Below are 27,314 nucleotides of genomic sequence, written 5' to 3'. Positions count from 1 at the left end.
CCTTGTCCAGAATTAGCTATTTTAATTTGTAGCGCTTGCATTATTGAACTTTAATATACTAGTGTGAAGTTCCTCTTTGTCTTCCTTACTAGATTTTTGTACCAAAATGTGTTTCTGGGTAGAACTCTGATTGTCCAGAAGCTTCAGTTGAGTATATATGCACAGTAAAGTGTTCCAATAACATATCACCGAAGTGAGAAGAGATGTTGCCATGGCATGGCATAGAAGATTAAGGATATACCTCGGAAGATGAAGATCAGATGCTCAAATTCTGTTCACTTTATGTAAACAGTAGGCTGTAGTGGTTGTAAGCATCCATATCCAGCATCATCCCATGGATTACGAAAAACATAGACATTTGCCTGAAGGGGACTGTTGCTTCCTTCAAAGGAATATCTATACAGGGCTGTAACTCAGGTCTCACAGAAGTCTCCGTAGAGGCCTTCGTTGGACAGGATTCATACAAATACTGAAATAGGATGCAGCTTTATTCCAATGATGTTCCGTTCCTTGGATGTGGATTCTGTTGCTGTAGAGCTGCTCTCTTATCTGCAGAATGAGAAAGAAAAGCTGGACTTGCTATGAGATTCTTTTCTATTCAGCAGATAGGAGATCGGTCAGGCCCAGCCTTGTAACTACATTCACTGGGAATGGGTCTCAAGACCACAGGTCTCTGCAAAGAATAAAATACACACTCCCAGTGATGTCCATCTCTTCTATCAGCCCCCTCCCTCTTTTATGGTTTTCATGCCTAGAGGTTGGCTGAAAGCTTGTCACTTTAGAAGGTGAACCACCTTTTTCCAATCTCTGCTTCCAAACTTGTTAGGAATTCTTCCCCCAAAGGAGTGTCAGGTTTGCAAGTGATACCTTCTGGGTTTGTGGTTAATCCTTTGCTGATTGCTCTTCTGCTTGCTTCACAGCAAGGCACTTCATGAGGCATCTAGCTTCTTTTCCCATCAAGGTATTCTTTCAGAGAGATGTTTCTGCCCCATGTCATTTAGACTATGTAATTTAGATAAATTAAAATTAGAGTACAAAATAAAAGTTCTTTTAATTAAATAAAAAAACATAATATGACTTCTGTCTCCTAGATATTAACAGAGTTCTAGCTCTTAACTGTTTCACATGAAGTTCCTCCCCTACTGAGAAGTGAATGTATATGAGCGATAGACAAGCCTTTTGCATTTCTTAAGAAAGGAATTAAGCATTAGTTCTTTCTAGAATGGAAGCTTCTTGTAAAATGAGAGTATGCTTAGAAAATGTTAGGATGTACTTTAGGGGGGGAAATCTGAACCTAACGTGTTTAGGATCTCTGTACAAAGATCCTTCCGTGTTGTACAGAAGCATATTTACTAATGACTATATTGTAGCTTACTTCTAGCAGGCTTTGTTTCTGAGAACTTTTCTTTATTTTCTCTCACTTCCTGGGTCAGAAGAGTATGCACTGGTGATGGACAGAGGTCATTAACTATAGTATTTACAGAGACCAGTCAGAGATATGCAGAAGTTAAGAAAGCTTGTTAGTTCACTAATTTATGTAATGAAAAAGTGCCATATATAAAGAATGCTTGCTCAGATACAGAAGACAGCAAACCACCATTTCAGAACAGCCTGTTTAGCATTGGCTGGTTTTACAACAAGGGAAGGGGACGTGGTGGCCTCTGGTAGCACATTTTGGAGGAATAGAAGCAAGACATGAGAGATCAGGAAGCCCTATTGGGAGTGTGTGGTTGTGAGCGCTGCTTGAAGGTGCCTGAGGAATGAGAGAGCCATTGCTTCAGCTCCTGGGATGAGGGAAGAGCACAGGTGCTGACAGTCTCAGGCAACTCCCCTTGTGAGCCACCACTGCCTGTGAGGCAAGCAGAGAGAGTCAGATTAGAAGTCAGCTGACTCTTGGTTGTGTCATAGAGCAGATTATTGTCCTTGTGTTTAGTTTGCTTTTGCTACCTCTTGAAAGGACAGGTTTGAAGTTTCAGTTACATATATAGGCCACAGGACTAACAGATGTCTCTGGGTATAGTGCTTAAGGATCCACTTACTTTTGAGTGGTCCTCCTGTTGAAGTCCTGTTGAAAGTAGTGGATAGAAATTTCAGCTGACTGAACCAACAGTTTATATCTTAACTGTGTTATATACTTGAAAACAAATAGGCATTTTTGGTGGTGTTTCTATCCATGTGTAACTCATGCAAGTCAGGAGTCCTTTTAAGAGTGTGTGTATAAATAAAATAGTTATCACTTCCTACTTTTAAAGCATTTGATCATATATTAGCTTTATATGTAGAAGTGTCTGGATTCTAGTTGGAATAGTATTCCAAGTCTGTGCAGTTGTACTGCCTGTTAAATTACTGGTGTGCTTATGCCTTTTTAAGTATAATAATGTTTGAAAGAACAGTGGGATCAACAGAGAAAGAACTTCTCAAAATCTATAAACTGAAACCTCATGAAATCCCTTAGGAAGGCACTATGTTTATTTCTTTTAAAAGAAGATCTTGTTAAAGATTAATGTCAGATTAATGTCCATATAATGTAGTGTACTTACTGTTGGTAGTGTATTTACAAAAGCAAGGGCTAAAGTACACACTGCATGAAGTGCTGTGTAAATTTTTTCCGCTTTTTATTGTAAACTAGCCATTGGAGCCTGCAATCAGGACTACAGAGAAAGGCAGGTGGGGGTTGAAAAAACAGCTGAGGGAAGGCAATTTGGAGAGGAAAAATTACCAGGAGGAAAGGGGTTAAGCACCTGCTCTTTCTTTCCTCCTGATTCTGCAGTTTCTAGCACAATACTTTAAAAAAAAAACGGTGCCTGTAAATGGTCTAAAAATACCTGAATCTGCAGCACTGCTGAAGATATTCTGGGGTGGGTGTGAGTCTACCTTTTGAATGGCAGGTTACTGAGATGTAATAATTTGTTTTAAAGTTGGAGGCAATTTCATGGCGAGTTTAGTGTGAATAAATAAGCTTGCACTGAGTAAAATGACTTATAACGATAAAATATAGAAAACATATTTTCTTAAAGTTCAAACCATTGATTTGAATGACTTGTCTAAATAGGATTAAAATATAAGCCTTATATAAATTTGAGTAAATCAGTTAGCAAAGTATACCAAACAATGTTTGCATTATGATAGGTTTTTTTTAAAAAGAATTTTTATTGGATTAGAAACATATAATAACAATTATAATCACATTCTTTAATTTTTTCTAATTCTAACCCCCTCCCTTTCCCCCCCCTTTTTATTGACTTCCAACAGTTTTCCAACCCCCTATCCACTTTCGCTCTACTCCTTCATATTTATTTTATTTGTTTATTACAATATACTTTCAGATTCTTCTAAGCACTATTTCCACTTCCTTTCACATATAAATTGTCATATAAATTGTCATATAAATAAAATCCTCTTAATCTATCTTCTTCATTAAAACTACTAATAATATTCATTTTGATAACCTGTGTTTTATCTTACTCCTTCTATTCTCTTCAATATGGGACAAACAATTTGCCCCCCTTTATACATCAATTCCAATACTTCTATACACATACTTATTATACACACTTATTGTTGAATTTACGTATGTATGTATATATTCACTCTATGTTATACGGTTATCTTTCCAAAAAATATAGATTAGTTAATTTCTATCCCATTAATTCTCATAGTATCAACGCTATTACTACTTAATATAATACTTAAAAATCATATAAAGTTGCTTAGAATTTTTCCATTAACTCTCCACCCCCTCGGTATAGTCACTTCTCTCCTCCTGTGTACCTCAATAATTTTCAAACTGCCACAGTTCTCCTCTCACCTCCCATTTTTTCACCAAATATTGTTTCAGCTTTCCCCAGTCCGTGTTAAACTGCCCTGGATCAAGGTCTCTCAGTTTTCTTGTCATTTTGTCCATCTCCGCCATGTACAGCAATTTGTAAATCCAGTCCTCAGTAGTTGGCACTTCTTGTACTTTCCACTTCTGCGCATACAAAAGTCTGGCTGCTGCCGTCATATAGAATATCAATGTCCTATGTTGTGCTGGGATGTCTTCCATTCCCAAGTTCAGTAGCAGGAGTTCTGGGTTCTTGTTAACTTGAAATTGTAAAATCTCACTCATTACTCTTATTATTTCCCCCCAGTACTGCCTAGCTACCTCGCAAGTCCACCACATATGATACATTGATCCCTCATGTTTTTTACATTTCCAGCATTTATTAGACATATTCGAGTTCCCTAGCGCAATCTTCTTTGGCGTCAGATACCAACGGTAAATCATTTTGTAAATATTCTCTTTAATATTGGTACATGTCGTGATTTTCAATGTATGTTTCCACAAGTATTCCCACGCCTCCATTGTTATTTCTTTGTTAAAGTTTATAGCCCACTTCACCATTTGCACTTTGACTGTCTCATCTTCAGTATACCATTTTAACAACACTTTGTAGTCCTTAGAAATTTCCTTTTGGTCTTCTTGTAAAATTACTTTCTCTAATTCTGAGTCTTCCATCCTTATCCCTCCCTTCGCACAGTCTGAGTAATAAAGATCTCTAACTTGTCTATATTGAAACCAGTCGTAGTTTGGAGACATCTCTTGTTGCGTTCTTATTCTTATTTTAAAGGATTCTATTTGAGTTATCTCCTTATACGTTAAACACTGTTGTTCATTATCGACCGTTCTTGGATCTATTACTTCATATGGAACCACCCAGGAGGGAATTCCTTCTTGTAGGTATTCTTTGTACTTCTTCCAAATTGTGAAGAGGCTTCTCCGAATATAGTGATTCAGGAACATAGAATCTGCTTTTACTTTATCATACCATAGGTATGCATGCCATCCAAATAATTTTTTGTATCCCTCTAAGGCCAGCAGTTTGCGATTTTTCAATGTGATCCAATCCTTCAACCATACCAGACAGATTGCATCATAATAAAGTCTCAAGTTGGGCAGTTGCATTCCCCCTCTTTCTTTTGCATCCTGTAACACTTTCATTTTCACTCGAGGCTTCCTGCCTGCCCACACAAACTCTGATATTTTCCTCTGCCATTTATCAAATTGCTTGGAGTCCCTAATGATTGGTATCGTCTGTAACAGAAACATAACTCTTGGTAACACGTTCATCTTGATTACTGCAATTCTTCCCAACCATGACAAGTTCAGCCTATTCCATTTGATCAAATCATGCTCTATTTGAGTCCATAATTTCTCATAGTTATTCTTAAATAGATCTATATTTTTTGCAGTCAATTCAATTCCCAAGTACTTCACCTTACTTGTTACCTCACAGTCTGTTATTTCCATTAATAACTGTTGCTTTTGTTTAATCATATTCTTACATAAAATCTTTGATTTCTTTTTGTTTACATAGAAACCTGCCAAGTCTCCAAACACTTTTATTTTTTCTATTACCTTAGGCATGTTTTCAATTGGATCTTCCACAATTAACATTATATCATCTGCAAACGCTCTGGCATTATGATAGGTTTTTGTTTGTTTAATTAGAGACTCCCTCAGAGATCCAGTTAGGCGTAATACATATTGATCTCTAGCTGGTTGTGGCATCATGTGCTACACACCTGCTACATTCACAGTTCTCCTTTCTGATCCAGGAGCTAGGACTGTGCATGTCTTAGGTCTGTTAAAAAGCTTGAGTCATATTGGTCAGCTGTTTGGTAGGACAAGTAAAGGACTGGCAGGGTTTCAGTTTTGCTTTTTTGCAAGGGTTACATATAAAGACCTAGCTGCTTCACAGGTGCTGCATTGGGCCTGAGCCAGAGTTCTTTAAAAGTTCAGGTGTGTTCACATGTTACATGTTGCACTGGTAATTGTTACCCCACAATCATAACGTTTTATTTAAACTGGCAAAAGATTAAAAATAAGTGTACACATAATTCTTATGTTGAAAAATATACTTGCTTTGTGCATACTGATTTTTTTTTAAGTTTCTTTTAACTTAAGTATCTAATAAAGTCTGACTGAGTTACAATGAAATACGCTAATGAAGAGGATTGGTACTTCATAGCAATTATTTGCAGCTGTATTTGTGGAAACTATTCTGGGCAGGATCCAAAGAACAACTACTCAGATCCTCTTCCTACCGCAACCCCTGTGCCTCCTTCACACAACCTCTGTAATAAGTTGGGGCACTATAGCGCAGCATGTGAAATTACAGTTGTGGGGCAGGGAACCAGGAGAGTCATGGGTGCGCATGCAGAAATGCATGTCTCTTTGCATCCAGACAGTTGCACTGAAGCTAATGTTTAGCAAAGATCATGTACATTGAGGAATATGCCAGTTTTGCCTATATGATTGTTGCCTAGAAAGTGCTTCAAGAACTCTTTGTTATTATCTTGCATTGCATGCCAAATGAATGTATGAAAGTTTGCAGTATTTCACACTTTAAGATCTTTTCTTTTATTTCACCATTCAGAAGGAAATGTTTGCAGTATAGTGCTGTTGAGATGTGACATGTTTGTGTATCTCTCTAATCCTTCGAGCTTCTCTCTGTATATGATTTAGGGTTACATTCCGAAAAGCAAATGGGAGATGGATACTTCTGAAGCAAAACTAGGTGGGTATTTGATTTCTTTAACAAAAAATAATCTGATGAAAGTATTTGCACAGCTTTAGTTCTGTCTCTGAAAAAGAGAACTATCTGTGCCTCAGGCAAAATGAAATGAAATGAATTGGTTATGATATATCTGAAGATACAGATTTATCTAAGAAATGTAACACATTTTCTGTCTTCTGCAGTAGTCAGGGTTCAAATAATTAAATACTTTATAGCTTTTATATGGCTTGTGTAATACAATTATTTCTATACTGGTGTTCAAATAAATTTGTTGTGTCCAAAAAGGAAGCATTTGCAATGTGTTAATTATTGCTGCAGAGTTTGAAGAAGAGCATGCCATCAAGTCACACCTGACTCATGGTGACTCCTTTCACAGGACATTCCTGGCAAGAAATGAGCAGAGATTATTTGCCATTTCCTTCCCCTGTGTAGTGGACCCAGTCTTCCTTAGTGGTCTTCCATCCAATACTGACCGAGGCCAATCCTATCTAGCTTCCAAGTTCTGATGAGCTCAGGATAAGCTGGGCTATTTGGGCTGCTGCAGAGTTTGCCAAAGTTAATATAATTAATGTTTTACAGTTCATTCTGTGTTTTTTGTTAATGATGCATACTTGCTAAACTCTTAATGATTTTAAATCCATTGTTCAGCATTATGCCTTGTTTGTCACAGTTAGGGGTAGTAAGTGACCCCCATTTTGTTTTTCCAAGCACTGTTAGTGAGAAGTTGCAGCTGCATGACATAATTGATCATCAGTTCATTCTTTAGGGACCTCAACATTATTCAGAAAAAAGGAAGTATGAAAAATGAGTTAGTTTGTCTCATATACATGTTCAAAAATCTTCCTTAATCACAGTATTTTGTTTTCCTAGAAACCATAGCTGTAAAACAGTAATTTGACTGGACAGTTTCAGCATATCCTTTCCTGGTTTTGAATCTAGTTATAACCAGCCATATCCTTGCTGTGTTCTTTCAGAAGCTTTAAATGCTGACCTGACACAATATTCACTAGAGCTCTTATGGAAGTAGAGTCTTTAAACATTATAATATTATTAGTGCCTTTTGTAGCAAAACATCCCTGGCAAGAATCAAGAAGATACAGTGCATGTAATAATGCTGAACAATGGTGCTTGTGTTGACATCAGAGAACTTCTATGATGCTTCCATTTCCGTATCATATACTGATTTAAATCACAGGTACATATGTTTCAATATTGTGTCTCCTGTGAATATTCATATTGTGTAGCACAGAATAGTAAGAATGCTCAGTCCCCTTCCATGTTCTTTCACATTCTTGGAGTTGAATATATTTGTAGCACATCAGCACAAAGATGATTGAGCATGCTACCTAATTGCTATTACTATACTTATATATGAAAATGATTACTTTGGATTGCATTTATTTAACAGACTAGCTGACTGAGTGAGTGTAAGTTTATGCAAAAGCCCTTGGAAGAATTACTCTGGATATTGGTACATGCCACTGAATCCTGTGTACATGCCCTAACATTTTAGAGTACAGTAAGAGAAACTTTAATTATTCCTGGGACTATTCACATAAAACAGCTTTTGTCAATCCTTGACACTTTTTCTGCTGTGCTATGTTAATGAGCTGTTGACACTTCATCATGACTTCTGGACACCTGTAGCATGCCCAATGAAAGGGCATTGCTGGAGGGGGGGAATCCTTTACAACCCTACCCTATGTGCATTCATAGGTCTGAGATCTTAGCTGTCCCTTAAACTGATTGCTTAAGGTCATGATTTTTTTATATTTGCATATAAAAATAGTATTTTAATAGGAATGTGAGTAATTACGTAACTGTCACATACAAACACACACAAAAATACAGTTACCGTATGATGTTGGTTTCTCATGCAGCAGGGATTTTTTGTCTAAATCTGAAAGTTCGGTCACTTGATTTTATCCTGCAGTCAACCTAGACATATCATATGATCTTCCTATTACAGATACTTCATTTGATAATTTCAGCATCCTAGTTGGTCCCCACATGCTTTCAGTTTTCTAGGATGCATAGACATCCAGGAACTCGGTGCTGGAGGCCAAGGTTGCTGATGTTATATCTGGAAGAGAGACATGTGAGCACAACTTCATAAGAAGTCAGCATGTCCAAATATGCATAAGTATGGCAGATGGTGAGGCTGTACTTTCTGCTTTGTCCCATGGGGATGAAGCAGGAAAAGAGTTTTACGTTGGAAGACCCCTTCCCTTACTGCGTGACTGGGGATTCACAGCTACAGTACTGCAAATGGTATTAAAAAGTCGGGTTGTAGTGGTGCCCAAATTATTGGGTGGACACTGCAAATGACATGTAGGTAAGTGTCTGTAAATCTGTGATTGGCTTCATGCACTCAATGTAGCGTTTTGGCTTGTTTTCATATGATTGCTGTGAACATACAATATTCTTAAGAGATTATTAGTATGTATATTGAGCTTGAATCACTTCCAGTAGCAACATTTGTATAGTAAAGAAGAAGTATTTAAAGACAAAATCACTAATGCTGATGAGCATTATAGTCCATCTTTCAAAGTAAAATGGAAGTTTAAATTACATTTGAATGTTGTAAACTGATCTAGCTGTCCAGATTCTTCCTCTGTGGATGCTCTCTGATCAGTTGATAAAATGCTTCTCTGTATTCTGTTCTTGATTCATAGAAATATGTAAGATGTTAAACTTTGGAGGTTGATTTTTTCCCCTGTAACTTAAACAGAAGTGCTAGAATCTTTGCTATGTTAGTAGTGCATTCTTCTGAATAGTGTGTCCCTGGGACTTCTTACATAGCTTATTTGCCAACAAAGCAATTTATTTAGTTATGTTTTTAACTGCTGCAGTGTTGCCTTGAGTCCATCTCTGACATTTGTTTTTGAAATAAATGCTTGCTTGCATTTGTTTCAAAATGATTTCAATACAAAAAGCAGATCTCATGGAAACACATTGATTCTACTAGAGATTAGATATTTCCTGTGCTCAGTAGTTTCACAAAAGTTATGGTTGTATGAAATTGCTGATTATTCTGGGAGCTGTTATCATAAGTTGCTCTTTGATCTTTTTCTAATTATTAAGGTGAGTATTCATTACATTATGCAGGATTTTAAGATAATCACATCACATTTTTAAAAACATAGTAAGGCAGGAATAAAACTTGGAAACCATTCAAGAAATCAGAGAATAATATTATGAAGTAGTTTTGCTGAACAAAGATTTTCTGCTCAGTACTTAGCGCACCCTTTTCTTTAATCTGAACACTGCACAGTCTTCTAACATTTGATCTGGAATCCAGAGCTTTTGTTCCCTTACCATCACTGTAGCCCCTTGAACACATATTCCACACCACCACCACGTGCTCCTGAAGGTCAGGAAACCCTCTGAAGTGGCATTTGGCACTGTGAACAGGCTGCAAATGGAATGGAAAATTAACCATCTGTGAATGGAATTCCTTTCTGCTCTCCATCAGGCTATTTTTATCTTGCTTCTAATTTTTTGGGTTGTTCTTTTATGCCTGTAACTCAGCTTCTGCCTATTTTTTGTAACTTATGTCTGAGATTCCTAAATGTGGCTATATGTTTCTCCTTTGAGTGCATTTTAAAATTGATGCTGTTCATAATTTAAGCTCTCTAATAGGAAATGGCTTATGAAGCTAATTGTGAATCAACTTCAGAACTCATTTTGGGTAGTTCCCATATCTGGGTATAGCCAATGCCATATTTCTGTAGAATTGAAATTGCCACTTTGATCAGGATATTGGTGATGTTTAGCTGATGCTTGTAAAAATACAGTTAAAAGTAGCTGTTTTCAATAGCAGCTATAGTTAATTTAATACATCATCATTATTAATGAATATAATTGACAATTCTCAGGCCATGTTGCAGTCTTTAATGAGTATTACTGTGAATTTATAAACTCCGCTGCCAAATACAAAATTTCTGTTGTCCTTTGATGTTAAATTACATATAGCTGCCACTCTTCTGTTTGCTGTATTACAGGAAAAAATGACCATTTTCTGCAATATGGCAAGTACGCAGCTTTATGTTTATGATTTGGGTAAGGGTCTTTCTTACAAATAGGAAGAAGGCAGGATTTGCTAATCTTTATTTTTTTAAAAAAAATTATTTTATTACAGCAAACAAAGGTTCACATAAAGAAACAAAAACATAAAAACAAACAAATAAACAAGAACATGGAGACATACCATTTAAACATTTTACAGAATTTTTTTTCTTAGTACTTAATAACTCTTCTGTAATACCCATATCTTAACTAAACGTATAACTTCGACTTTATTGTGAAGATATCTGCATTTTTTCCGCTTACTTCAGCCTATCATTTGTTGCCAACCTTATAACTCTAATTTTCAAATTAATTTTCAGAGTTAGAGTTGGAAATTAGGGTTTGCTAATCTTTAATAGCAAACTGTGGTAGCCATTTAGTCTACACATAACTCTGAAATGCAATGTTCTGCTCTTAAACATGAACAAAATTATAAAAACCATTTAATGTTTTGATAAAGTTTACTGCCTAATATTGTGATAGTGTTATAAATATAAAGTATGCAGATAGGAAGAAAATGTGTGTCTTTCACAAGTCAGTTTCACATATTCATACCTGTGTACACAAGTCATAATAGAAATCTGCTTTGTAATAACAGAAGGTTTGAATGATATTGTTAAGGGAAAAGTCACAACACTGGAGTGGCAAGTTCAGCCAAAGGAAGAAAATGGTAAACTGTGGGCAGCCTCAGCCCTCTTGTTACTGAGATTCTGCACTACAGTAAGTGTTAATCTGACACAAGATATGAAACATCACTTGTGACTGTTAAACTGCTGGTAACTGGAGTGTTAGTTTTAGAACACATTCAAGTATCACTACATTTTATGGACTCTACTGGGATTATCCAAGACCAAGACACTTTTCTCCCTTCTGCATACATATATTGCAGACACAAGATTGATTCAAAAAGATGGTAATGGATTTATCTACTTCTTAAAGTTTATCCTACTCCCGAAGACACCCAGGAACAGGCAGCTCATGCTGCCATAAGATACCATCTTGCCCTCTTAAGTTGTCTTGTTTGTGTTGGGCATTACACAAGTTTTCTTCTTTAACCCTAAGGCTATGTGTTTGTTCTCAGACAAATTGGATGGGCTGCGAACTGGTGCTAAGCGGAAACGTGATTGGGAGGCAATTGCCAGCAGAATGGAAGATTATCTTCAGCTTCCAGATGACTATGATACCCGTGCTTCTGAACCTGGAAAGAAGAGGGTAATAAATGTCATTTTGGGTTTAAAATTTCAGAGAGACTTGGTTCAGAAGCATTTCACAAAGCAACAGTTGTCTAATTCAATTCATCTATCAGGTCATTACACCAATTTCATTGTTCGTTGAATTTCCATTTCATTGAGTTTCCATTTCTCTTACTGAATGATTCTCAGAATCATAGTCTCCGATCAGGAGCATGATGTAGATGGGATTAAAGAGAAAAATATTAATCTGTATATAATTGAAGGAAATGGGAAACATGCAGCTATTTATTAGACTAGTATTGTGGGCTGAATGTTTTCTATTCATAAGTTTCCAAAGAACATCAGTTCCGTTAGTGCTCTACTGAATTTTCGTCAGGATCGTTTTTTGTTTCAAAAGTGTCTATCCTTACACTGTCGTTGTGATTCATTTCATACATGTTTGTAGCCATTAGTCTTCTGGGGGCATAACACATCCGTGATGCCAAGGCAGCCAGCTGTCATTCCCTGCTGTGCCACAGCAAGACTTTAACCCTGATTCAACTCTAATTATAAGTAGTTGCACATAATTAAATTGGGGCAGAATGTGAATGCAGATGTACATTCCTCTGATTGTAATGCAACACAGATTTAGTCCACCAATATTGCATTATTTTCAGCAAGAATCATATCCAAATGTGCTTCCCCATCTGCATTCTGTCCTAATTTGTCAACTAAGTGTGAGTACATCGGAGTCAGGACTCACTGACCCAGTTGTCTCAGCCCAGAAATGTATTTCATCACCTGACATTCACACTCTTCTATTTCACTTTGCAAAAGGGATGAAAAAATTTGTTGGTGGGAAGTACATTCTCTCTCCCCTACCCTCAGCTCATTATTATTTTTATTACACTCTATGATGGCAAAGTTTGAGGGTGAATAAAAGTGTTCAGCACATCTTTTTGCTCCTTGCTGCCTCAATTTTTCTGTCACAGTTTGAAACAGAGGCAGGTGCATGTAGTAGGTACCACCATACCATGCACATTCCTGCAAATAAGAGGGGATGAGTATATTTGGATGTAAATCTGGTGTGCTGTTTCTCCAGAAAGAAGAGACACTTCTATTGAATAGATCAACTTTTATTGACTAATAAATGGATAATGGCAGTTAATAATGGCAATTAAAGCAAACATATATTTACAGACAGTAGTTCTCTCTCTTCAGAGAGAACCAGAGTAGATGAAAAAATCCAGGGGAAATTGAGGGAGAGAAAATGAGGGCATCGGGATGGTGTGAGGAGTCACTAACAGGAGGTGGTTGGATGAACAAGGGAGGTGTCAGTTGAGAAGCTGGGCTAGGTAGGGGCATGTGACAGCAAAACATCTTTTGGGGGGTAGAAGAACCAGCATGGAGTGCCAGGAGGGGTATGGGCCAGAGAGGGAGCGGCTAGTTATCTGGAGTGAGTAGCAGGGAGGGCTTCGATAGGCAGAGTAGGATGCAGGGCCAGGGTACTATGGAGAATCTGAGGGCAGTATTGGGAACTGTTGGGTAGAGAAGGGTGTGAGAGCAGGTGAGGTAGTAGACGAGCAGTAAGAGGAGGGAAGGAGAGAGATGAGGGCACACTGAAGTACATGCATTTTCTTGGTGGTGGTGAAGAAGTCTAGAGAAGGAACTTAAACTGAAGCCTGATTAGACCTTGAATTATTTACCACATTTCTTAATGGGGTAGAGGGTTGTAACTTTTTAGAGCTCAAACATTACCTCACTGGAGGATGCTTTGAGGCAGTTTTTGTGACTGAATCAGGAAGCAGGCTAGATTGCCCTGTTTGGATGGGCTAGGTATTCTGAGACCCAGTTAAGTGTCCTTGAATGTTTGTCAGTATCCTTCCGGTTAATGGCCATTCTTATGAAGGCTGGTGTGTGGAGTGACCTCAGTAAGCCCAGAAGCAAGCCTCCGGGCTGGACTGCATACTTTTTCATAGGACACCTACTTGAGATGGCATATAACCTTGATTTCCATATAGGAAATTAACAGTCTTTGGGCCGCAATTAAGAACGAGTCTCCCTCTTGCTTTTAGGCTCTAGGCTTCAGGAGTGGGGTGTCAGCTGTGCTATTTTCCCTGATATCCTATGGCACTATATGGCCCCAGGAGTCTTCTGGGTTAACATTACCAACTGATTTACATAGGTTATGCAGGTTAATGATATAGATGGGGGATAATGCAGCTTAACGAGTCATGCTAACCATTAGACTAGTGAATGTTTATGCTAAACACTTGGGTAACAGATATGCTAGATCTTTTGCTGGAACTCAAGACAATTAAGGGAACTAAGTTTGAAATTAAACTATCAGAGGTTTACTATATGCCAACTCCATATATACCACATAAGCATGCATGTGTACAAATGACAAATAAACTGCAAAATACATTATGAGCATCCATGTAGTGTCTCAGGAGAGACCTTCAGTACTCGAACAGGAAAGAACAAAAACATGATCACATGTTCAGAGAAGAAGCCAAATCTTTTGCTGCTTAGGAAAAGCACCTTTCATTTTTAGTGAATTCGAGTAGAAGGAACTTGGAACAACTTCTCTAGGACAAGATGCATGAATTCCTAATGTTTGTGGAACCTCCATATTTTGTTGCACATGAGATTGTGCACCTTCTCCATTCAAATGTTACCCAGAAAGAAAAAAAACAAAAATCACAAGTCTGCTTTTTGTTACTTCTTTTTGGAAATACAGAATGAGGGAAATGGTTGATAATGCATGAAAAAAATTGTTAGGCCCTGTATGCCAATTTGACTGGCAAATTGGTTGCTAGATGGTACAGTATCCTCTAGTGAATTATAGAATTACAAGTTCATCTTCTGTGCAGTCCCACATTAATACTGTGCCAGGCTAAACGTGTGCCTTCACAAAAGACCACTTGATGAACAACAGTTACAGATAAATGCAACCCTGTTTTCTTCCCTGGAAAAGTGTGCGTTTTTTTTCCTATGTGGAACTATACTTTCATTCAGGCAGCATTGTTCATTATGGAGGCAAGACAAGAATGATCCTGTCACTGTGTTGTCTTGTATTCTTTCCTTATAAGCAAAATCTCTATCACAACATTTAGAAACGGGGATAAATTCAAGGATATAGAACCGAAAGCGGGCAAGGTTAAGCTTCGTTCTTAATCTGTATAAAGTGGCTCTTAGGCCACATTCACTTTTCAGATGCTCAACAATGAAGAGTGAGGGGTTGGGAGTGGCTATGCTTTTTTCTGCATAGTCTTAGATCTTTGCTATATGCAAAACTACCAGGGTGAAAAATGCATTGCTGCTTTATTCTCAAGTGAGTATCATCCCAACACTGTTCTTTGTAGGTGAGGTGGGCAGACCTCGAAGAGAAAAAGGATGCAGACAGAAAAAGGGCCATCGGTTTTGTTGTTGGACAAACAGATTGGGAGAAAATCACAGATGAAAGTGGTCATCTTGCTGAGAGAGCCCTCAATCGCACCAAATATATCTGATGTGATTGTTTCATGGGATTTTTCAAACTTTTAAGGTAAGTGCTATGCCTCTTCTGTCTTTAATGAGGTGTGAGGGTTATGTGTAGAGGATATGTTAAAGCATGTGTTGGTGGAAAGTGCCATCAGGTCACAGCTGACTTACGGCAATCCCGTAGGGTTTTCAAGGCAAGCGACAAACAGAGGTGGTTTGGCATTGTCTGCCTTATGTATAGTAGTAGAATTCTCTAGATACTGCCTTGGATCCAGCAATTTGCAAATGGAACCAAAAGCAGACATAATTCAGTTCAGCTTGTGCAATATCTTATGAAACACTTAGTACTTCCCCCTATATATTGTAGTGGCCAGTAATTGGTTGCACAAGATCTTGCACCAGTGGAAACATGAATGGGAATACAATAAGTTTGACTTGTCAACTATAGATGTTTGTTAATGTCTAATTTCCAATGTGGCATATTATAACTGGAGGAAACTGAATGCCAAAGTTCAGAAAATCAGTTATAAACTTCATAAGGAAGGTTACTGACTCAGCAGTGTGATTATTTCTGTCATTGGCTAGATACCAATTGATAATCTCTAACAATTTTCTTTTCTCTGCAGGCCATTTGCTTTGATGAGAACTCGCTGAGGATGGTTTCCCCCCATCTTGAGCATTGTGGGGTTTCTTTCTTTTGAAAATTTTATTTTGCTGTGTTCTTTGAAATTTTGACTAGTGATGTCCAGCAGCCCCAAGTTATATGGAATCCTGTTGCACCTAAATGTGAAAGAAGGTTTTTGTGTTAAGATAGTAGTTTTAGCTTTTATGCGCGCAGTAGGATGGAAAGATTAGGCCGAGGACATTTCCACTGCTGTATTTGTCACAGGATAGCTGCATTTACATTCATTGCGTTGTTGCTTTGTGGCTGTTATTTTATACTGTACAAACTTTATAGTTTATTGTACTACAAAATGGAACAATAAACTTTCATTATGAACCCAGTGAATGATGTAGTCGGCCATATATTATATGGGTTGTGGTGTGTGTGTAAGTACTTTTATCTTTAAAATATGCGCTTTTTACCTCTTGAAAGAATGTCAGAATCAGAAACCAATACAGCAGAAGACTTATGAATGATGCAATCAGTGATGATCCGCAAATATTTTTTGGACATTACCAGGTCACATTATCTTAATAAGTCTTCTCTAAAGCATTTTTACTCTCCGTTCAAAAATATTTCTCAAACAAAAATTAAGCTTGCATTCAGACATCAGACAGAGTCTATGTGGAAACAGACTGAAGGACACCTCTGTTGTCCCAAGAAGGAAAAAATTATTTGTCTTCTAGAGGATGGCTGAACAACTTCATAAACGATGTTCTCTCTGTCATATAATATACACAGCTCAACATGTTTACTAATGAACAAACTTAATTGTCTCCTTCTGCATTTCCAGTCCAGTGGTTAGTGTTGCATGGATGGCAAACGTACCGGGATGCCTGAATGAGATCATTTCCATTAGTGAAATATTTGAAATTGCTGACTTTAAGTTTTGTACCAAAATAAAAAAGCTTCAAAACTGCTTCAGCAATTCTTGCTAACCCATCTTCATAGTCGATTGCCTTGAAGCCTTTTCTGCTCATGAATACATTAGTACTGATCAGGGTGTTTTGCTACATTGAAAGAGTCAACTGTTACGTATTTGATGAATAGTTTAGTATGGTAATGCACTTGTTTGTTTGACATTTTTCCACTCTGATTAATTATGTATAATTTGAAAGCTATTCCCGGTACGAATAATCAAATATTTGAATGTAGTGCAAACTGTTAAAAGGTCATAAAAGCTTATTCATATGTATACTTTTCCATTATGCATCAGTAAGACTTACTCTTAATAAGCTATTTTTGGACCCGCATTATTAGCTAAAAAGAGCCATGAATTACTTGGAGCTAAGAAGTTTGTAACCTTTTGAAGGTCATGAATTGCCCGCTTACTTTGCTAAACAAAATCCGCCATTTGATGAGAAGACTAAGAGGTCTTACACTGTTTTCAAGTCATATAATAAATGGATCTCTCAGGCATAGATGCTCTGGAGAATATCTTGCTTTAACACTTTATATATAATCATCTTTATAATTGATTCTTATCTAATTATGCTTCTCTTATCTGAATCAGCCTCATTATTCATTTTCCTCTTCTTTACTCTCCAGAAGAGGACAAGAGTTGCTTACCACAGAGTGATATGGTCTAATGTTCTTACATTAAATGAAGAAACAAAGGGAAGACCCACAAGCCTTGGTGATTTAAAAAAAAGTTCTTCCAAAGAGCAGTTCTGTGTGTTGCCTAAGTAGTGTGAATGAAATCTGATGACAGGATATAATTTGGCGCAAAATAACAAAATGGCTTTGATTAAAAGACACTGTTCATTGTCCATCTTCTGTGCAGTCCCACATGGGACTGCACATGCATAAGCCTGCCGATCAGACAGGTTTTCTACCTAGGGGGCACTCGCCTCCTAGTGCGCATGAGCGAGCCTTCCCACCAAAACGGCACTGGGAGGTGGTGCCCCCAACCCTCTAGTTCCCTTTTTGCCACCGGTCGAGAAGGTTCTAATTTCACTCCACTCGTTCTAAGGTTGCGATACCGAAGATTGTTGGTGAGATCTTTCCTTAACAATGGCCGATACAGCCTTATTTAAGAAATGCGCTACGTGCGCAACCAAGATGACCAAGACAGACAGTCATTCCATCTGTCTGGAGTGTTTGGGGGAGGGCCATAATGTCCAGGCCTGTGGACATTGTAAGAGCTTCACCCCCAAGGCCAGAACTGAGAGAGCCAAGCGTCTGATGTTCCAAAGATCCTTTTCCCCTCTTCGTCGGTGAGGCAGCTGCCCAGGCCCTTGAAAAGGCTGCCTTGCCACCTGTCATCAGTCCTGTCAATCGACGGTGTCCTCAGATCCATCTTGGAATCAACCTCGACTCCATGGAGCAGGGTCGCAGGTTCTGTTGCAGCTCAGATTCACACTCCTGCAAAGTCAGCTGCGGTGTCAGATCCACTGGCATCCAGCGCCCCTAAGAAGAAGAGACGGCTGGGCTGGACTCAACTCGTGGAGAACATTGAGAGACTCCGAGATCAAACACCTCAGAGCCAAGAAAGTCTGGCTCTGGTACTCAGTTCCAAAGATATCAACACCCAACAAGATCAGATCCGAAGTGGTTGGACCTGAAGCCCTTGAATCCAAGCAACTTGGATCCGAAGGGGTTGGAGGGGAAGGAACTGGCTCGCTCTTCAGAGCCTCGGTCTTTACACACAAAGGCTAAGTATAAGGCCAAGCATATTGAACTGGTCTCTGAAGACAGACCGTTTACTCCTTCCGTACAGTCAGCTTCCCCTTCATACCACTCCTCAGCTGAAGAAGCTGAGCTGCAGGAGGGTTTTCTGTTGGATGATCCCTTGCACTCCAAAACTGACTTTCGACTGCGATATTCGCCTAGATCTGAGTGGCCTCATTTGAGACCATCCTGCTACAGTCTCGACCTAGGAGAGCCTTACCATACTCAATCTATAGCTTCTGGATTTGAGACCTTTGAAGAACACAGGGGCTCTAGATTGCCCTATGGGATTCCTTACTCGGCCATGTCCTATCATCTATCTGACAGAAGTAGGGAACAGAGTCCTAGCCCAGTGTCTGACCCATCTCCTGATGAAATCATCATCAGATCCGGCCAAGTCTCTCCCAGTGAGGACTACTGTATGTATACGGAACAGCTTCTTAGGATGGCCCGCTCATTGGAGATTGAAGTGGCTGCAGTTGATCTCAAACCTAAGGATAAGATCCTACAGCACATTTACTCAGGAAACCCTTCGACAGTGGCGTTCCCAATAATCGAGGAATTCGTGGCCATCATTAATACCATCTGTGAGAAGCCTGCCTCCACTCAACCAACCTCTGAGGTCCGAGGGCCTCTACAAGACATGGGAAGACATTTGTGCTTTCTTGTTTCAGCATCCCCCTCTCCTTTCTTTCTAGCGATGGAGGAGATGCAAATGTGCCAAAGACAGGGCTTGCACCATACCCCCTCAGATAAGGAGAGCCAAAAGCTCGATGCGCTGGGGAGGAAGCTGTACTCTTCTGCTTCGTTGAATGTCAAGATTGCTAATTATACTGAAATCATAGGGGCTTACCAGGTTTTTCTGTGGAACCGGATGTCCTCCTTCATCGACAGATTACCTCAAGACCAAAAGGTCTTAGCAAAGGTCATCCAGAAGGAGGGGTTGGAGCTCTCTAAGCAACAAATCAATGCAGGTTGCAATACCGTTGACACATCTGTGAGAGTGTTGGCCTCATCTGTAGTTTTCCGCCGTCACGCTTGGTTGCGGATGGCCGCCCTGCCCCTGGAAACAAGGAGCAAGATTGAAGACTTCCTGTTGGAGGGTGCTACCCTGTTTTCTTCCAAAACAGATGACTACCTCTCACAAAAGAGGAAGGACCGTTTGACAGCTAGCTTCTATGGAGTACTTCCCAAGTACCCACCAAACCCACGATATCCATACCCAGGGCTTTTTTTCTGGGAAAAGAGGTGGTGGAACTCAGTGGGTTGCCCTTGGAGAAAATGGTCACATGGCTGGTGGCCCCGCCCCCTGATCTCCAGACATGGCATGGAGGGCAATCTAAACTTCCCCCCAGTCTGGAGATCAGGGGGTGGGGCCACCAGCCATGTGACCATTTTCAAGAGGTTCCGGAACTCTGTTCCACTGTGTTCCAGCTGAAAAAAAGCCCTGTCCATACTGCCAACAGCGTTTGGAACACTAGGCTTACTGAGGAAGATCTTGTCAGATACCAACCATATCCTCATTATGGTTTTCGCCAGCAACCCCAACAGGGACATTTTCAGAGGAGGCAGTCCAATAACCACGGCAGGCAAAGTCAGCAGTGGCGGTGGCCAAACAGAAGCAGTTCTGACTAGGGCTGGAACAGCCAATAGTTTTTGGAGACAGATTGGCTAATTTTTTCTCTGCCTGGGAGGAGATAACCTCCAATAGATGGGTGTTACAAATTGTTCAGTTTGGCTATAAAATTGAATTCAAATGTTACTCATCTCAGACTCTCCCTAAATTTGTGTCATGCCCCTCCTCGGAGGGTTTACAGGCAGAGATAGGAGAGCTTTTGGCCAAGGGTGCAATACAGCAGGTCTCCCCAGAGGAGCCTCTTTTGGGCTTCTACTCAAATATGTTCTCAGTTGATAAGAAGGATAGAGGAACAAGGCTTATCTTGGACCTCAGGCAGCTTAATAAGCACATTCAGCAAAAGAAGTTTAGAATGGTGACATTGAACATGGTACTGCAGCTGCTCCCGCAGGATGCTTGGTTTGCCGTCTTAGATTTGAAAGACGCCTATTTCCACACTTCAATACACCCCTCGCATAGGCGATTTTTACGTTTTATTTGTAACGGCAACTTGTATTAGTACCAGGTCCTATATTTCGGTCTTTCTACGGCCTCTAGGGTCTTCACCAAATGTATGGCCATAGTAATGGCCCATCTCAGAAAGCAGGGTTGCTTTCTGTACGCTTACCTGGACAATTGGTTGCTTACTGACTCGTTTGTGGAGGCCCTCCAGGATTATGTGGCCTTAGTGGTTAGTACCTGCAATAGATTGGGTCTGATTGTTAACTTTAAGAAATCTTCCCTAACTCCAGAGGTTTCTTTCCAGTAGACAGGGAGAGACGGATCTGCTGCATGGTAAAACGCTTTCAATGCTGCAGGTTCAAATCTGCCTTGGCCATCCAGACTTTACTGGGGTTTATGGCAGCCATTACGTTTGTCACCCCTTGGACTAGAATGCACATGCGGGTGCTCCAGTTATGGTTTCTTTCTGTACATAATTTTGAGATTCAGGACTTGAGCAAAAAATGCTGTATTCCCCAGAAGGGGGATCAGTTCTCTGTCTTGGTGGACCAACAATTTAAACTTGCTCAGGGGTACAGAATTTGGAACTCCCCAGATTGATGTATCTATTTCTACTGATGCCTCCACATCCTGATGGGGGGGGGCACACTGTGGGTTCCTGAGTTCACATGGGAGATGACTTACTCATGAGAGTCAATTGCACATTAATGTACTGGAATTACATGCCATTTGTTATGCCCTTATAGCATTCTCAGATGCTGTTCAAAACAAGAGAGTTCAGGTTTTGATGGACAATTGCATGGCCACGTTCTGTTTAAACAAACAAAGTGGCACCACGTCCAGAACACTGTGCGAGGAAGTCATGAGAATATGGGAGTGGGCCGTTGCCAGAGGCTTTTCTTTGCAGGCTGTTCACATTCCAGGCACTGTGAATATAATGGCAGACATGCTGAGCAGACTGAAGTCGGAGAACCACAAGTGGTCCTTGACGGACGTGTATCTAGAGCCTGTGTTCGAGCAATGGGGTTATCCAGAGGTGGACCTTTTTGCAAGAGGAGGAAACCAGAAGGCATTGGAATGCTTCTCCAGAGGGGGAATAGGACACAATTCCCTGGGAGATGCTTTCCAGATAACCTGGAAGGGGCGTCTCTTTTATGCGTTCCCTCCCCTCCCATTAATTGCTCGGGTGGTAAGCAAGATCCAGATAGACAGACTGCATGTTATATTAATAACACCTTTCTAGCCCAGACAACCGTGGTTCCAGCATATGTTACTCCTGTCCAGGGGTCGATGTCATCGTTTTGGACCACAGCCAGATCTTCTCACTCACAACGTCATATGGTTTCACGACCTACCCAGACTGAGGCTGACTACGTGGCTCATAGAGGGCCAGGAACCCTTTCCGATAGGGTAGTGTAAGTTGTGCTCAATGCAAGGAAACTGAATACTAGGAAGTTCTATGAGTTTAAGTGGGAGAGATTTGTTTGATGGGTCTCGCTGAGGCCATTTAACTCAAATTTCAGACATTTTAGAATTTCTATTCTCTCTTAAGGATGAAGGTCTTTCCTTTTTTTTTTTTTTTTTATAAAATACTTTATTGTTTTATTCCGAATATGACAACCCGTCACCGACATCACCCGTGTAGGGATCTCCAGGCGGTAGATACATAAATATTATTCCATACAATATTATTTCATGTTCACAATTACTCCCTGAACAACTCATTCCACTTAGCCTTATAATTAAATTAACCTCTCAATTTCCTATTAACCGACTAATCATCTCAAATTGTTTAAACGTTTCTAAGTACCCCACCATCTTTCTAAACCAATTCTCCTCTTGTTCTCTAACCTTTAACCCATTCATTCTACGTATCTTCATCGTAAGGTACTCTAAAACTATTATATTATTCATATTTCCCCTCCAGTGATTAATCGTCAATTCCTCAGCTTCTTTCCAATTCCTTGCTATAACCTGTCTTGCTGCTACTAACATCAAATTTATCCACTTAGATTCCTCTCTTAACCTTAGCCCTATTCCATCCAAATTAATAAGTGCCATTGCTTTAGATATGCTTACCCTTCTTCTCACTATCCTCGACATTTCCATACCAATTTGATCCCAAAACTTTTTTACTAAAGGACAGTCCCACCACATGTGACTGAACGTTCCCAATTCTCCACATTTCCTCCAACAATTTTTACTCCCCGATTTTGAAATATAATATAACTTAACCGGTGTATAGTACCATTTCTGTATCATCTTCAGACCTTGCTCCTGCATTAACCTAGATGTAATAACTAAGGGAGGTAACCTAAACATCATTTCCCACTCTTCACGATGAAGGTCTTTCCAATTTATCTATTAAAGTTCATCTCGCTGCTATCTCGGCTTTTCACCCCAGGGTCAATGGGAAGACTGTTTTTTCACACAGCATGTCTTGAGATCATTCCTCAGAGGTCTTCAGAATTTGTTTCCCCCAGTTAAAGAAATAGTGCCTCAGTGGTCGTTTCAGCTGCTTCTTTCACAGCTGATGCGCCCTCCATTTGAACATCTAGCCACTTGTGAGCATGCTGAGTTATCACAAAATATGGCGTTCTTAATAGCCATTACTTCCAGCAGGAGAGTGAGCGAACTTGCAGCCCTTCACCCGGACCCCCCTTTTTGTAAAATTCATAGTGGTAAGGTAGTTCTGAGACCTGGCCGCAAGTTCAGACTTAAGGTATCAAGCCCGTTTCATTTAGTTCAAAATACTGTTTTGCCTGTTTTCTTCCCAAATCCGGTATCAGTGTCTGAGCGTGCATGGCTCTCCTTAGATGTGAGCAGGGCACTGCTGTTCTGTCTACACCGTACACCTGAATTTAGGAAGGACAAGCATCTGTTTATCTGTTACGCCGGTCCTAAAAAGGGGTGTAGGGCTACTGCTCAGTCGATTTCACATTGGGTCACTTCTGCTATTAGACAATGTTACAGGATGGCTAACATACCTTGCCCCCTCAAGGTTCGAGCTCATTCCCGCAAGAGCCCAGGTGTCTTCCTCCACGCTCCTGAAGGGCATCCCACTGTCTGATATCTGCAGTGCTGCTACGTGGTCTTCACCGGATATGTTTGTGCAGCACTATGCCGTAGATGTGATGGAAAGGAAAGAATCAGCTGTGGGAAAGCTGTGCTTCATTCCCTGTTTCAATGAAGATCACTCCCACCTCTAGGTAAGAAGCTTGTGAGTCTCCCATGTGGGACTACACAGAAGAAGGACAATGAAAACAGAGTTGCACGTACCATAACTGCTGTTCATTGTCTCCTGTGTAGGCACAGATACCCTCACTCCTACTCTGCTGTGTTCTTCATCTCTTAACTGTTGGAACCAGCAGCTGAGGAGAACTGGAGGGTTGGGGGCGCCGCCTCCCAGTGCCATTTTGGCAGGAAGACTCGCTCATGCGCACTGGGAGGCAAGTGCCCCCCTAGCTGACTTAGCTAGAAAAATTGTCCGATCGGCATACCTGCGCATGCGCAGTCCCATGTGTGCCTGCACAGAAGACATCAATGAACAGCAGTTACGGTAAGTGCAACTCTGTTTTCATGCAGGATTCAAATCTAAGCCCGCTTAGAAGCTCAGTGCTATATTTATCTCCACCATTTGCAGTGGCTTGCTTTCAACATATTGGAATAGCTTGTGATTTTGTGTGTGTTACTACTTACAGAATAATCTTGGATCCAGTTCAGTGAGTCTGAAGACAAGGCAGAACTAAGAAGGTCTCCATCAGCCCCTGGATGGGGGATTGTGTGGCAAACTCCTACATACACAGCCTTGACTATGGAAGAAAGGCAAGAAAAAACAATGGGAAAGCTACTTTTATAAAAACTACTTTTCATCAGTTGTACTTGGCTGAAGGCTAAGAATGGGCTACCGGAGCACTCAACAGTGGAGCACTCAACAGTGGAGTCAGATTCATATTGGTGGGGCAGCACTATCATAAGACTTTTGTAGCAATGCTTACAGTGAAGTCCACCTGAGAGATGCCCTTTTTAGACAGGTTTAAAATTGTATCAGATACCAAGAAGAGCTTATCTATAGCAAACAATTGGTAGCTCATTTAAAAGCTAATATTCATGCAACTTTGGGACGCCAGCAAAGCGCCTGCCTGGCCTGCAAGTCTCCTGTGTTCTAAAGCCGTACATGCAGGCCAGAGGATCACATTTAGTGAGACACTCGATGTTCACAACTGCCGGAGAGTGTACCGTCTTTGTGCCATCTAGCATCACATTTAAATTGGATACAAGTTCTTCCTGCACAAACTTTTTGGACTATTGTACTCTGCTGTGATTATGGTTTTATTTTTGTGCAACCAAGCTTTTCTGTACTGCAGTGATTAATGGATTATTTGGGACCAATTATATATTCTGAGGTGGATTCCTTGCATGCCTGTGTCCAGCTTTCTCTCCCTCCAGCCCCTCTCAGAACAGTTTCGTGTAATTTCCACCATCTGTGGAAATCCTGCTACACATATGGGAATGTAGCAATTGCTGCTTCATTAATAGAAATAGTTTTTTAGAGCTTGATTTGTTTTATTTACAGTGAGTGGTCAGGAATTCAGGAAAGCTCAGAGGCAGTGTGCATAGAGATGCTCTTACATATTTGTATACTGGAGCATTATCAAGACAGAAGACTCTGTTCTCATTTTATAGATTTTTTTTTTTTTGCAAAGTCTTGTATTAGATAAATTTTCATTTTTTATCCCAGAAGAATTGCTCTGAGAGAAAAATGAAAATGGGTGTTGCATATCATTAGTATTCAAATGATAACATTACCTCCACGGCTAAACAGCATTATAGTTACCTGGCCTTTAACACTGATGACAATTTTAATGGAAGAAAAGAACGACATTTCTGCATCCTCACCCAGCTTTTACTTATGTCACTAAAGTTGGTCTGTTTTATTTATTTATTAATTGAAATAATTTTCACATCTTCCTTTCTGTGAATGACATAACACCCTTCCTATTAACAATTCATACTTAATAGACTGCATTATGGATAACAGTGATATAGTCCAGAGAAAAGTTAGTGAGCCTACCATAAGCATTCTTGGATGAAATCATTCTTCTGAAGGTGTCCTATTAAACAATGTACCATAGAAAAATATGTGCTGGATTCACTCTGAATATGACATGTCACTACCCAAGATCGATCCATTTCAGCCTGTATCGTGCAGAGAACCAACTTCTCAAGAGACACAAAGGAATGACAACTGAACACACAGTCAACCTCCCATTGAATTAAGTGACAAAACTTTGATGTCCAAACTGGATTGCTCCTGCTCCCCAAAACTGGAAAACAAGTGAATTATGAAATCACAGTATTTATAAGAAGATTTTTTCATCCTGCTTTAAAACAGACTTTGTAAAGCTACTTGTAATCATTGTTATAACTTTTTCATCTTTATAAAGTGATGGTGTCTCCTTTTCCTATGCAATCAGATCTGCCCAGAGGATTCTAAGCATTACCACTGACAGCATCTAAATATGAAAAGGCCGTTTGAAAAAAAAATGGCAAGGCTACAGATCCTTTCCTGTGTATACAACTCTCCGGGATCCTCTGCTCCATCTTTTTAAAAAGTAGAGGATGCCAACGTATATTTCTTGAGTACAATTTAGGAGGTTACAATTTTGGTGGTGCTTAAACCAAGGAAGGACCCTCAGTCTTCTGCAACCTATAGACTAATTTCTTTCTTAAATGTTGGCTCTAAAATTTGTTCATGGCATTGGTTGAACATCTTCTCATCCAAAACTAAGTGAGGCTTTTTCTTTCCAGACATTATTTGCTGCAGGTTACTGGTTATTGCTGCCAAAAAAGCTGTTGGTGACCAAGCATTAGCTACCCTCTATGGATGCAGAAAAGGCAGACTTCACTGGAATTTTCAATACTGGATCATCTCTGTGTTTTATATACCCCAAGAATATATCCCATGGATGGGATCACTGCCCATTTTCTAGGATTATAATAAATGGGTTGTGTCTCTCTCAATATACTGGAACAGATAATCATTTTAAGAACTTTTCAACTTCCAGAAGTACTTGGTTCATCTCTTATGGGTCGCATGGCAATAAACATAATGAAGGCATTGTCTGATTTCATAATTTAGCCCTGGAATGTGCAGCACTTCCAGCTGCTTTCTCATTCATGTCGTTTTTCAGACTTTGGATAAAATCGAATGGTTGGCTATTGTGATATATGGTGGGAAATGCCATCAAGTCACAGCCAACTTATGGCAACCCCTGCTTGGGTTTTCAAGGCAAGAGACAAACAAGTGATTTGCAATTGCCTGCCTTTGCATAGCAACCTTGGACTTCCTTGGTGGTCTCCCATCAAGGTACTAATCAGAGCCAACCCTGCTTAGCTTCCGAGATCTGATAAGATCAGACTAGCCTACACCATCCAGATCATGGCACTGTGATATATACTTAACCTTATTATAAATAAACCTTATTAGAGATAAAACAAAATAGGCCAGTTCACCATCCTGTACCATCAACTCAATGATATTCTTATGATTGAACTTGGCGTCAACAGCATCTTCTGATTTTAGGCTGTATTTCTTTCCATAGGCAATTTTGATC

General features: G+C 39.8%; 1 protein-coding gene across 3 annotated transcripts in view; it reads left to right on the top strand.

Annotated features, from left to right (window-relative positions):
- Positions 1–16,295, top strand: part of YLPM1 (YLP motif containing 1) — a 70,089-nt gene extending 53,794 nt beyond the window's left edge. For all 3 annotated transcript variants that reach the window (XM_054970827.1, XM_054970826.1, XM_054970828.1), the window contains 4 exons: positions 6,509–6,560; positions 11,710–11,840; positions 15,169–15,350; positions 15,913–16,295. In XM_054970827.1, the coding sequence (XP_054826802.1) occupies positions 6,509–6,560; positions 11,710–11,840; positions 15,169–15,315 (330 nt within the window). In that variant the 3' untranslated portion in view covers positions 15,316–15,350; positions 15,913–16,295. The remainder of the gene's footprint in view (positions 1–6,508; positions 6,561–11,709; positions 11,841–15,168; positions 15,351–15,912) is intronic.
- The last annotated feature ends 11,019 nt before the right edge of the window (positions 16,296–27,314 follow it).

This window comes from Eublepharis macularius, chromosome 2, assembly GCF_028583425.1.
Source record: "Eublepharis macularius isolate TG4126 chromosome 2, MPM_Emac_v1.0, whole genome shotgun sequence".
Classification (NCBI taxonomy): Eukaryota; Metazoa; Chordata; class Lepidosauria; order Squamata; family Eublepharidae; genus Eublepharis; species Eublepharis macularius.
This window is presented reverse-complemented; position numbering and strand designations above follow the sequence as displayed.